The sequence below is a fragment of the Delphinus delphis genome, chromosome 7 (genome assembly GCF_949987515.2).
Source record: "Delphinus delphis chromosome 7, mDelDel1.2, whole genome shotgun sequence".
Taxonomy (NCBI): Eukaryota; Metazoa; Chordata; class Mammalia; order Artiodactyla; family Delphinidae; genus Delphinus; species Delphinus delphis.
In genome coordinates, this window is record NC_082689.1 from 11,483,791 (window position 1) to 11,497,862 (window position 14,072).

The 14,072-nt window shown below is 35.8% G+C and overlaps 1 protein-coding gene across 11 annotated transcripts in view; it reads right to left on the bottom strand.

The window, feature by feature from the left end:
- Positions 1–14,072, bottom strand: part of MFF (mitochondrial fission factor) — a 34,766-nt gene that overhangs the window by 1,233 nt on the left and 19,461 nt on the right. For 6 of the 11 annotated variants that reach the window (XM_060016003.1, XM_060015998.1, XM_060016002.1 and 3 more), the window contains 4 exons: positions 8,987–9,145; positions 5,271–5,303; positions 3,696–3,755; positions 463–547 (listed from right to left, as the gene is read on the bottom strand). In XM_060016003.1, the coding sequence (XP_059871986.1) occupies positions 463–547; positions 3,696–3,755; positions 5,271–5,303; positions 8,987–9,145 (337 nt within the window). The remainder of the gene's footprint in view (positions 1–462; positions 548–3,695; positions 3,756–5,270; positions 5,304–8,986; positions 9,146–14,072) is intronic. The other 5 variants (XM_060016005.1, XM_060016000.1, XM_060016007.1 and 2 more) reach the window with 3 other exon arrangements.

The window sequence follows — 14,072 nt, forward strand, 5'->3', positions numbered from 1 at the left end:
GCACTGTCCTCGGCTTTGGTCCCTACTGTGAATAGCTCTGGGCTGAACAACTGTCTTGCCCAAGTTCATGCCCCCTTATGAAGGCAGCATGAATCCACCGACTGGTCTGTGATGGGGTTAAAAGGCCCAGGCCGCTTGCTCCAACTGTGAAGGGTCATCTCAGCTTCAGAGCAATTTATGGATGCACTGGTTTGCTTAAAATGTTAGGATTCTTTGTTATTGGCTAGAATTACGTCAATCCATTTTGGTAATACTGCTTTATGCTGATCAAAACATGTAAATAGTAGTTTAATATGTCTTTAATCAAAATGGGAAAGTCAATTATGGTTTAATAAATAGTTTGATAAAATATTTTAATCCATGGGTTCCACTGGACAGAAAATGATAAAATGTTAGGAACTACCACTTTAAATATTATATGAATATAATTTAGGATTATATGGTATTTGGTACATTAAATACCTGTCGTCTTAATGAAGCTGCATCTACAACAGTCATGTCATCTGAGGTTCCTTCAATCGTTGTATCTATATGTGAAATGCCATACCTAGCAGATAAGAAATAAAAATATGATTTAATATTAGAATAGAACTAAAAGTACCTGGCAAGTCAAATCATGTAATATATTGTGTAATGCTCAGAGAACTGTTAAAAAGACTGGTATTTAACAGTACAAATTACTAAAATATTTACCAATCTGGACGGGTACTAACAAAGGAAAGGAAAGAGCTTAGCTTAACAACTACCTAGAATACTAGGAAGGTGTCCTGAAAGTTTGAGAAAGAGAAGAAACCCTGACTAAAGATATAAATAAGGAGACACTTTTCAACTCAGAGGGATGGCCAGTGTTAAAAAGGATACCTGGCTGAAAAGATTTGAGAGCTGCTGTGCTAGCATATAACGAAATACAATTCTCCCACCATCTGATGTCTGTATGTGGTTCCTCAGAAGTCCCTGCTGAGACTCATGGCAGGGAACACAAAGTAAACAAACTCCAGCTGAAAAAGGAAGACTCTGATCATGTTTTATTTCTCCTACTCTTCTCAGTGCCTCTTCTCTTGCCATTTCCACTCTTCACTTCTTATTTCCAATTACTTATTCTCTACTGTGTCTCCATAGAAGCAATTATAAAATCACCTGAATACATCCTGTCACTACATTCAGATCCAGAATTTAAATACTATAATTAAGAAGCGGTGTATAAAATAATACTGGAAAGCCACTAAGACAAACCTTAGAGAAACATTAAAAAGTATTTCTTGTTCAAATGCAGTTACTTCTAAAGGCGCACCGATTTTTAAATGAATGACAATAAACTTCTGAGATACAAATGCACACAAATGCTATTATTCCTCTTTGCCCAGATTTCCACTTTTAAAATATATTTTAATTAAGATACAATTCACATACCATATAATTCACCTCGTATATTTATATCCTTACTATTTGAATCCTGTATGGTTATTTCAGTAAAATGGCACATTAACTTTTCCAAATGAGTGGATCATAAATAAACTGAATTTAAAAGTTACTCCTATGTAATCTACAGAGTTGGCACATAGAGCGTAATATTGATATTTTTAATATTTCAAGCAAGTCCCTATTACAAAAAGCATATTACCACACAAACGTGTATGAAGAGAATTATATTTTTCCTCCAGACACGTTAAAGACAAGTCTATTCAGAAAATCCTTTTGTTACAAATGCCACTGAAAATAATTCAAAAATACTTTAATAAATAACATAAAACAATTTTTAATTGTATAATCCTGCAGTGTCATCATTCTGAACGCTGATTTTAATTACACAGGTTGCAGTTTCAATGATAGATGGTATGTACTGACTTTAGATAATCTAGAACAATCTCTAAATGTTCTTTTTAGGGCTAAATTAACTTACTTTCTCCTAATCTGCCCCTTCCTTCATGGGAACACAGCAAATATACTGGAATACCGAGAGTAACGGCATCAGATAGAGAAGTTAGCTACTAAGTTAGTAGGTGCTAAGAACTATGGCTTTACAAACATCTGAGTTAATTATTCCTTTGAACATTAAGCAGAATTCTTAAACAATTAGTGGAAAACATAAGGGTTGAAGATTCCTCTTCTCTACACTTTATCCTCAAAATAAAACTCTTCTATTTGTGAGGTCATACATGAGATAAATAATTGGGAAAAAAACAACAAACAGTAGAAGCAATTGCTTCAAAGGTAAAGGGACCCAGACTGAAGAGAGAGAATGAAGTATAACTGAAAGGGACTCCCCACAATTTAGATCCTGAACTAACTAAGGTTTTAAATATCTGTAAAGGAAATCTTCATTTGCTAAGAAAGCTAAGGATATGACAAAAGACTTTACTTGTATAATTTGACTTAAAACTAAAACCTGTATTGATCAGAGCTAAAAACTCTGTAAGAAATCTAAGTCAGATCACTGCCTGAAAATACTTTCACAGAAAAATAAAAGGATCACAAACTTACGAGAAATACACAAGGAAAAACTTAAAACGGACTGAGTTAATATTGTAAAAAGAAACAAGTCAGCGGAGTGGAAAGGGACCCCTAAGGACACACTTTTCAATTTTCTAACCTAAATTCAGTATTAATGAGAAAACAGTATTTCCCTCTTTTCTTGCCTAAAAATGAACGTGCCAGCTTGCTTCCTCTCATCATAGAAATAATGCTGCCAGTTTTTTTTGTCTGTTTTTTTCTTTTGCGGTACGTGGGCCTCTCACTGTTGTGGCCTCTCCCATTGCGGAGCACAGGCTCCGGACGCACAGGCTCAGCGGCCAAGGCTCACGGGCCCAGCCGCTCCGCGGCATGTGGGATCTTCCCGGACCGGGGCACGAACCCATGTCCCCTGCATCGGCAGGCGGACACTCAACCACTGCGCCACCAGGGAAGCCCCTGCTGACAGTTTTAAATCTACTGCTACAGATAATCAATTTCTGCTTAAAATAAATAAAACTGGCTCTGAAAAAATTACAGAAATGCTATCTGTAAATACTAACCAATTTTTTTTTTTTTTTTTTAACCCAAGAAGTTGGGAAATGAGATTTTGGCACCTGAGAACCTCGAAGTATTCGTATGTGCCATTCTATCTGTCCTTGTGCATGACAGGAAGAAATAACTACTCAGGCTAAGCATATCTGAAAGTGTGAAAGGGACAAAAATAAGAGAGAAAAGCTTAATCAACGGATGACAAAAATTCTTAAAACTAAATTCTCTTTCTAAACATTTAACTTCTCAGGTTACCAATGCTGATTTAAGATGATGCTTTACAGACACATTTATCTACACACTGGAAGTGACATTACAGACAATTAACAACTAAAAAGGAAATGCTGGACAGAACCTCAGGCAACAATTAAAATGATGCACATAAAACAAGGTTTAAGATTATTTTTTTCTGTGTTTTAGTATGACCGCCAATAAGCTATTAAAACCATGTTTAAATACCCTGTCTCTGATGTTCCCATGATAATGTATCATAACTATTTTTCTTTATACTCTTTTGGCCAAATGTCATGAATGATTAGACTCACTGTTCTCAGAGAAAAACAGGATGTACTCAGAGAAAAGCTGTAGAGATTCAAGCTATAATATAAAGGCGTGGCTGCTACATGCATTACGTCCTGCAAACTACACGTTCAGTCAACTCTCTACCCTGGTAATTACAAAGTCTCAAAGTTTACCTGGCGTTGTCATGATGAGGGTTAGAGGTGGCGGCAGCAGACCCACCACGCAACACAGGTCTAAGGCGGGTTTTTGCGGGAGAAGGCACAAGACAGAATCAGGAACCAGAGAGTAACAAGATAAAAGCAAAAATAAGACAAAAATAAGACAAATAAATGTCAAATATGTTTGTATGTTTCAATATAATATATTTCAAACACTTCAAGTATCTTTGTCTCACTGTCCTCCACTTTATGATTTTCATAAGTTTAGTATCTTACAATGTGTTAAAAAACAAAGGGAACCTACGTTTTTCATAACAAAATAGCACCAGCATATACTTTTTTTGGTGCTTATATTTTGATTTATGAAATTCAAGACAGAGGACAACTCTGTTCAAAATGTATACTTTCTCTCTTCTAGTTGGAAAAAAAAATCACCAGCAACTTTAGAAGCATGTCAAGAACTGGTTAGTAGCACCTGCATCATCATGGTTGCTCATCTGATATCAAAGCTCTATCTCAAAAATTTCAAGAAACTCCCATTTCTCACAATTCCTTGCCTCCCACCTCATTAATTTTGCTTAGTGCCTGATACCTTAATATAGTTGTGTCTCATTCAAACCCTCAGCTCTCAAGAGCAAAACTGTAAGCCTCAGCTCTGGAGCTAAGGAGATCAGGGACATGCTCTGAGGGGCATACTGCAGCACATTACAGGAAGTGCAATCAAATATGTGAGTCTGACCTTGAGACAACCAGAAGCGACATACAGGACTGCTGAAAATGAAGATTAAGGTGCACTGGATTTTCACCGAGTACATACTTTGATTCTAGAGGACAATTAGTTCTCTACCTAGGTAAGCAGTAACCTTTCCAATAAATTTTATTTTATTTTTTAAATCAGAAAACAAAAGCTCTATGTGGTCACTGGTCAATTCCCCAAAAAGTAATCAGCAATATTTATAACCAGAGAAAGGAGACTGGGGTATAGAACCCATATAAGGATTTGAAGAATTATTACATTCTATTTTGAATGTCTCCTACTCTACAGACGGATCAGGTTTTGTCTGAATTTAAGTATCAAGACAATTCTTACAGTAAACACTTAGTACCAAATGCACTATTTTTTTCCTGCAAGTTGGCACAGCTGTAGAATTTTGGTTACAATACAAATCACTATTTTATGTCAGGTCAGTTTATACAAGAAAATTTTAATGTTTAGCTTGTATGTTTCCTAAAGGCACTACTGGTGCTTAAAGAAAATTTCCAGAGCCTACAGGATAAGAGACTTTTGGGTCAGATGTTAGACTTCTATTTTGTTGGCTAAAGAACAGTGAAAAATTACATATGCTTGAGACAGGTTTTCAACTCATCCCATCCTACTAATTAATTTATTCTGTGACATTAGGAAAACTTACTTAACTACAATCCTACACTACATTAACATAGGAAAGGTTAAAAATGAAGCCACCGCTTTGTCACCTAAAGCTTTTTCTAAAAAAATCATACATTGCTCAAAAGGAGCTGCCATATTCAACATATTCCACCACAGAGATTCCCCTTTTATGATGCAGAGCCAGAAAATAACACAGTTACCTTTGACAACGTATTTCATTTTGTCTTCTCACACTGGCAATTGACACATATAATATAAAAGTAAATTAGAGAGGTATTTGGCAAAGTTAGAAACTTCAAGTACCACTTTCTACTCTAACTATGACTTAATACATTAAAAAATCTTTTTAAGTTTGAAAATATGTTTTGTAATTAAAGTGGCAAAAGGGAATGAGACTCAAGGCTCTACAAGTTCCCGCATTAACTTGTATACTGACATTTTTGAGTAAATAAATGGTCTGACTTAGTAGAATATGTTTCTTTGCTAAAAAAAAAGGAAAACTTCTACAGTAAGTAAACAGTTTGGATGTATCAGGAATTATATGAATATTTTAAAAATTAAAAATTTAAATTTAAAAATGATAAATAACAAACACTGTTTCAACTGCAACTTTGCATTTCTAGGTCTTCCAAATAATATATTTATATGGATACCTGCAAAAAATATAAATTATTTACATACTGGTTTCTTATTCTGTTCATTCAAAGCTAGTATAATCTGTTAAAGAAATAATCAACCCCCCCCCTTTTTTGGGTCATGCCACGCAGCATGCGGGATCTTAGTTCCCTGACCAGGGATCGAATCCTCGCCCCCTGCAGTGGAAGCATGGAGTCTTAACCACTGGACCGCCAGGGAAGTCCCTCAAGCTCCTTCTAAAAGTAAAACTTAAGCATGCTGAACATGACTCATCTGTCAATACTTAAATCATGTTCTTTCATAGGGACTAAGTTTCTTTTTAAAAACGTTAATATTTTGCATTGGCGAGTGAGATACGGAGCTCTAGCAGGTGTCAGAAGACATGAGCATCTCATAACCAGCAAGGACTAAACAGCATTTTAAATCCAAAGAACACACCTGGTGCTTGTCCCAGGTGTTCTGGTAAATTTTTGACACCTCAGTTTTCCAAATGCACAGCACTGACCTATGTAAATAAACTTTTCTAATGTATACCTAGGATTTAACTTTGTTTTCAGATGAACTTGGTTTTAGATCATGTAAGTGCTCAAGATGAGAAAACAAAAATACATAAACCTTTCAACAGTGTCCCTCAAAGTATAAACTAAAAATAGTTCTCATGCCAAACAACTGTGAAAATGCATTATTTTATGATAATAAAACAGGCAGACAGGTTTTTTTCTTTCATTCTGCCAAATAGTTCTAACTTAATTTAACTATACCTAATGTGATGGCTTAAGACCAAAGATAAGATATTGCATTAGCATAACAGCCAGGAATAAAAAGCAGAAAGGAAAAAATATGATGTACAGAGCAAGGAACATAAAAGCACTTAAAACTTTATAAGCAGTATTATTTTATAGTCATGCAAATAGAACATTATCCAAATTTCACATTCCTATTTCTTATATCTGGTAAGTCATGCTAGACAGTTCTCGTAGTAGAAATAAAAATTGATTTGGCACTTACAACTCTGATTAAATCCTGCTGAACATCTGATCATAAGAGATTTCAGTGCAACGGGGAAAAAAAAACTTTCAAAATTGAAAGCATCCAATAACACTAATGAGAATCTAATCTTCCAGGCTCCAAGGTGTGTATCCAGGAGCAAAGAATTATTAATACAACTACTTTATGAATTTTAAAAATCTCATTTAAGTGAATAAGATACTTCCTTCCCAAAAAAGGGAATTTTCGTTATCAATTTATTACAATTAAAAAAAATCACTTAAAGCTCAAAATAGTTTTTTTATAAATAAAAGAATACAAAGTAAATTTTATAATTAGTAAGATTTTTGTACTTGTGAGCTTGAGGCAAAATTTTTCCATTAAGGAGTAAAAAAATCCAACTATGTTTCCATATACTGCACTGAACTGTCTATATGTAGGGGGATGGGACAAATAATTTTAACATACTGGGGCTTTGTCATCTAGCTTTTAATCTATATAGCATTTATAAACATCTTTCTCATTCAGATATTTTCACTATAATAGCATTTAATATGATGTAATTTGACCTAATAATCCAGTCTCTTCTAAGGACCTATTTTAATTAAAAAGTTAAAGAGGATACCTGGTGAAGAATAAATCTATGTTAGGAGGGAGGAGAAAATAGGACTTTGGAAATATTAGTCAGGTGCCAGGTACTTTATATTCAGTAACTTTTTAAGGATCTCCCATGACACTAAATAAAGAATTTGAGTCCATTATCCCTATATCTTAAATAAAAGCAGGAGGGGGGGAAGATTCCTCATAAGAATCCAGAAAACTAGGTTAATATTAGTATTACCCTTCTTTTTTAAAAATAGATGAAGAAAATGAGGCCCAGAGAAGCTAAGCAATTCGCCCAAGGCCATCATATAGCTATAGCTGTTCAGTGGGGTCGATCAAGATTAAATCTGACCCCCTCCCTTGATCCATGTTTTTTTCTTCTGAACCATGATGCTTCTTACAGGCTCCAAATAACCTAAGATAGTCCTTGAAGCTTCAAAGAGATAAGAGGGACTCTAAACCTTTGGGGAGGGATATATATATATATATATAGATATATATAGATATATATATAGATATATATATATACACACACACACCCCCACACATGCATACACACCTATACATGAATACATATGTCCATAGATGTATATATAATTTTCACCCTGCCATGAGTTTTCTCTTTTATGCTCTTTCTGGTACAGCTTTAAGTCCTTGGACCCACACGTATGGGAGCCCTGGGAAGGGTCAGAAACACTAGTTGAGCAGCAGGAGGTGAAACACCTGGGGCTTATGTGAGGGTCAAAAGCACTTAATAAAAAGTTTGTTCAGAGCAAGTCATAAGACATATCAGTTCCTAAAGTAACAAAAAAGGTTTACTGAAGGGCCAGCTGAATTTATTGGGAATTCTTCAAAATGCAAAATTAACAGTCTAAAAAAATGATCATGAAAATTCAAACACTGACTCACAGAGTTACTACATAAAATGTTTAGAGTTGAAGTGAAACTGACTGTACCTTCCTCATACTATGCCAAAAAAGCTCCCAAATTCCATCTTTTTAAAACACCATCTAGTAATGAAGCAAGGAGAAAAAAGTATTTGAAATAATGGCAAAAAATTTATTTGAATGAACAAAGTCTAAGTATACACTACTAATGATTTTACTTGGAGATGTTCGAAAGTTAGATACACTATCCATACTGAAAAAAAATCAGCATTAAAAAGACAACAGCACCTGGGATTTTCAGTACAGGTGTGGAAATCCCTAGTTAAGAGGAAAGAAAAAAATCGTCCTGGCAGCTACACTGATATCATCTTCTCAGATTTGCTTCCTAATCCAACCACATTAGTAACATAAATGAGTGAATCAAAAGACTTACTGAAGAAAATGAGTACAGTTCAGTCCAACATCACACACTCAATCCAAAAGTACCCCTCAGCATATCCAAAAATGGAATCAGGTACTTAAAAACAGGTCAACAAAGTCTTGGGAAAAAAACCATTATACTTCCTGTGTATAATTAGTTATTAACTGAATTCCCTCCCTGACTGAAGAGAAGCTAACAGAACCTTGTGAAATGTGAATTTTGGACAATAATTTCAAATTAAAAGAAAGCAAAGCAAGCTGTTTTAAACCGCTGCATCTGAGAAAGAGACAAAGGCGCGAACATAAAAGGAAGACACCACAGTCCACTCATGAGGAGCCAAAAGACAGGCGGTAAAGTTGGTGCGAATCACAGGGCCGATCACCTGCGGCTTTCATCCAGCACATCCAGGATCTGCTGGCAAGCCCTACGAGTGGAAGACTGGATAAGCGACAAAATGCCACGAGCGGAGGAAGGATTAGCTCCATCTTCAGGTAGCATACGGGGAGGACAAACCCGAACCTGTTGTGGCGATGGTGTCACACTGTTTACACAAGCACAGCAAATGAAGAGAAAAACACTCAAGTCAGATTTGTATAAAACTTCAGCTCAGCAGTTTCCCCAAAATTTTAAGAATTATTAAAATTCTTAATTTTATAATTATTTAATTTAATAATTATTAAAATTATTAAAATTTTAAGAATTTCCCCAAAATTTCCCCAAAATTTTAAGAATTATCGTTTTCTTGCCCATTTTTCCCACCCTTCATTTTCCCCCAAAAGAGTCAAGCCAAAGAAGTTAATAAACATATTAAATTGCTTTAAAAAACAGGCTACCATGCAGTATCTGTAACTGTGGCTTTAAACATCAAATTGAGCAAACTGAATATGAAAGAACAACTTTAAGAGGGAAGAGAACTACGGCAAGGAGTATATTCAACCCCCAGCTTCGGAGAAGCGGCATTCTTTGCTTTGTGTGTATATTCCAATTCAGTAAACCAAGCCTCTAACAAACAACACTGCACTGCAACTTATGGATGGGCAGAACAGTCAGATAGAGAATTCTATATAGGCGTCAAGGTTTACACACATGAATCCAACGTGATTCCATGAAAATGCCATTTCAAATACTTCACAAAGACAGTGAAGCAATCTGAGTTTATGAGGAGTAAATTTAAAGATGAATTAAAGTTTCAGAAAGCTAACAAAAGCATTTTGATTACTTAATTACATTAAAGCATATGTTCCCTAGCTAAATGACTAAAACATAAAACTACTCCCAATTCTGTGAATACAGTGAAAAGGTAAGGATGGATGTTAAACAGCTATTTCTGGGTTGCTCAGTGACAGGGATCTTAACCATTCTTTCACACGTGAGTTGCGATTCACAATTTCTTTGGCTCCCCTGACAGCACCTCCTAAAAGCTGAGAGCATTTGAATGAAGCAATTTTACAATTCTAACCTGAACTCTTTACTTTCAGAGGCCTGTCTAATGTTAGAGCATGATCAGCCATATGCGGTATCTAACTGATATATGGACTTGGCATCTGGTTTGTTGTAAGAGGTTTTGTTACAAGAGGACTATGGGAAGTGGGCTCAATATTTTTTCTCAGTGTCAGGGCAAGAACGCCTTAGATTAAACCTCATCCTTTTGTATTCTGCACAAAAGGGTGAAAGTGGAGCAGACAGTGAACAACTGAAAAGATAAAAGATTTTATTTTGATTTGTGTAAATCTTTTCTAATTTAACATGTATTTGTTTGGGAACCACAAAATAAGTGCAATAATGTTTGAAGGGGTAACTGTCGTCTAATATTATTCCCAGAGTCCCAGAAAATTAAAAACAAAATCTTCTCCACAATTTTGTGAATAACTTTCAATGTCTTGATGATCCAAAGTGAGAAGTACAATAAACATGAAAACCATGTTTTCCAAAGACTACTTAAAAAACAAAGATGTAAGCCAAATCTTGGCATACTGAGAAATTAATCTGTCAGGGTTGATTCACCATAGGAATTAGGCCTAATCGTGTCAAGATAAATGCAATTTTTCAGACGCAGGCTCATGGATGGTTACCTTAAACATCTGTCCACAGACTAGGAACCTTCTGTAATATATATAACGTATCAACAACAGTATATATATATATAGCTTATCAACTGACCCACGGTACTTGGCAAAACCCACCCTGCGTATCCAAGAAGAGTAAAAGAATCAGTATATCTGGGACTCAAAGTCTAGGTACTAGCCTTGCACTCATAATTCTCTTTAGGCAGCATGGAGAAAACCTGAAGCTCTTGCTCTTTGTGAGAAACCAGACTGAATTCATGTTAGAAAAGTGTCACCAGAGGCAGGAATGGAGTGGCCAGTTCTGCGTCAACATAAACAGGCAATCCATCTTACACTCTTCTTGATAGCAGTGCCAACATACCTAGATAAATTTATACTTAAGCAAGTTTTAAAACACTAATCAGTACAATATCTATTGATATAATTAAAGCATTTGTCTTCGTATTTTGGGGCTAAATTGAACACTTCACATATCACTTTGTACTAGTAAATAAATTAGCTACATACATATTAAAGTCTATAATGATCAATATTTAGAATTATAATCTTACAGCAAAAACGCCGACAAACTGAATCCAAATCCATGAAAAAAGTTTGATGCATTTTTGCCCATTAAAATTTAAAAGGAAAGAAGGCTTCCTTTTTTTTTTGCGGTATGCGGGCCTCTCCCTGTTGTGGCCTCTCCCGTTGCGGAGCACAGGCTCCGGACGCGCAGGCTCAGCGGCCACGGCTCACAGGCCCAGCCGCTCCGCAGCATGTGGGATCTTCCCAGACCGGGGCATGAACCCGTGTCCCCTGCATTGGCAGGCGGACTCTCAACCACTGCGCCACTGGGGAAGCCCAGAAGGCTTCCTTTGATAGAACTCATTTTGTCAGAAATAAGCAGTAGGAATTGTTTATTTAAGTTCTAAAAGTACAAGTTTTTCCTGTCCCTGCACAGGAAATCAGGTAATCTAGAATAAATTATTTTCAGATTAATTGCAAGGAATTCTTAACATGGAATGCACAGAAGACTGAGTTTTAAAAACAGTCTATAAGATCACTTTCAATTCTAAGATTCTATGATCACATAAAACTGGAATATGGTATTAAATGGAAAAAAATCCTACCTGGTCTGTAATTGTAACTTAATAAGAAAACATGTTTATGAAGAAAGATAAAAGTTAAATTAAGTCTTCATCAATACTAGTAAAGATATTTCATCAAAGACTAATATCAAAAACATATTTGGACTTCAGGTTGTTTCTGAAAAGAAATTCGTTTCAAAGATTAGTAAGAAATCTGACTTTTCATTAATGTACATGGCAATCTTTCATAAACAGCAAAAACAGAGTAGGAAGCATTTTATACAACACTTTAGGCAGTGTACATATAGATTAAATGCCCTTGATTGTTAATATTTATTTCTATCTACAGATGAACTGAATGATTAAATCATAAGATGACCACAGTTCACCCGAATTAGAAGAAACAGTCTAGCAATTCTTTCTTCTTCAAGCTTTAAGCAGTCTTGCAAGTCTCTTTACAAATAAAAAAATTTAAACTCAGACATAAAAAGGAACTAAACTGGGTCATTTGTAGAGATGTGGATGGATCTAGAGACTGTCATACAAAGTGAAGTAAGTCAGAAAGAGAAAAACAAATATAGCATATTAACGCATATATGTGGAACCTAGAAAAATGGTACAGATGAACCGGTTTGCAGGGCAGAAATTGAGACACAGACGTAGAGAACAAACGTATGGACACCACGCGGGGAAAGCGGCAGGGGTGGTGGTGGTGGTGTGATGAATTGGGAGATTGGGATTGACATGTATACACTGATGTGTATAAAATGGATGACTAATAAGAACCTGCAGTATAAAATAATAAATAAAATAAAATTCAAAAATTCAAAAAAAAATTTAAGATCGAAAAAGAATAAGCCCCATTTTAGCAACTGGTCTGACGCTAGCTGGTATGTCCAGCACTGGCATCAACTGTGACAGGAAACAGTTCAGAGTTGAGTTTCATCTCTGTCCACGCATCCACCCAACCAAAGTGGACTGACTTTCTGGCTTTTTTGTTTGTTTGTTTTGACGCATGAACTACTGTGAAAAAGTAAACATATTGCGAAGGCACTGAGATTATTTAAGCAGAAGGTATAATATTAGTAATTTAATAAAAATGCATGTTGATGATAAATTGATCCTAGTAATGTTATAAAACAGCAAAATCTGTTTTATCTCTTTCTTTCATAAAAGATAAGGACATTTTCGGGCTTCCCTGGTGGCACAGTGGTTGAGAGTCCGCCTGCCGGTGCAGGGGACGCGGGTTCGTGCCCCGGTCCAGGAAGATCCCACATGCCGCGGAGTGGCTGGGCCCGTGAGCCATGGCCGCTGAGCCTGCACATCCGGAGCCGCCTGTGCTCCTCAATGGGAGAGGCCCATGTATCGCAAAAAAAAAAAAAAAAAAAAAAAAAAGGTAAGGACATTTTGAAGAAAGCACTTACATTTACCATGCTATTTCATTAGTAATAGTTCTCTCTCATGCTTACAGGAAATCTTACTACACAACTACTGAGTAAACAACACTAGCCAATGTCAGAACTCAAACTTAAAAGATGTACTTGGCATAACTATGTCATTATTACAAGGTAAGTCCAAAGTCAAACACCTCTTTCTGCATGGGTTGTCATAGGAACAGTGTTTCTCAAACTGTGAGGATTATCTCTTTGGTGAGGGTCCAGCCTCTTCCAAAAATACAGTAAAGGTAAAACAGTAAAATGGGGGAGAAAAAATTCTCACTGAAACACAAATTCTGTACCATTATGGTACAAATTCTGTACCATAAAATTTCTTTTGAAATTTTAAATAGAGAGAAAGCTTTAATTTGTTGCCACTAAGGTAACTGACTAGTTCTTAGAAGCATAACAAGAGAATGAGAACAGGAGAAAAATCATTGGTTGCCAGAGTGGCTTCTGATACTTGAGAACTACATTAGCTGATGAATCTTATACTGCACGCCAAAGTGCCCCCTCCCCTTAGGAGGCCAGTCATTCCTACACCTAGTTCTAGCACATGTACAGAAAGAGTGGGTTTAATGATCTCAAAATATTCTTCCAAAGCATAATTTTAATCTATGGAATTTAAAAAAAAAAACTTAATGACAAACTACACTCAGACTCTTTGTCCTTCTGGGTGAAAATGAACAAGAAAAGATAGTATGCCAAAATTTTCAAAAAGATTGGGATCACTGAACCTCGTTCAACTGAATCTATAGAGGACTAATGTGCCAACCAGAGCAAAATGAAGGAAATGTAAAAGGATGCTTGGTGTAAATTATTCCCTTTTACTTTCACCCTTATACCCAAAATCATACATAACTTCCTTGGTCTAGTTATTTCTTTTCTTGACAAAGTGT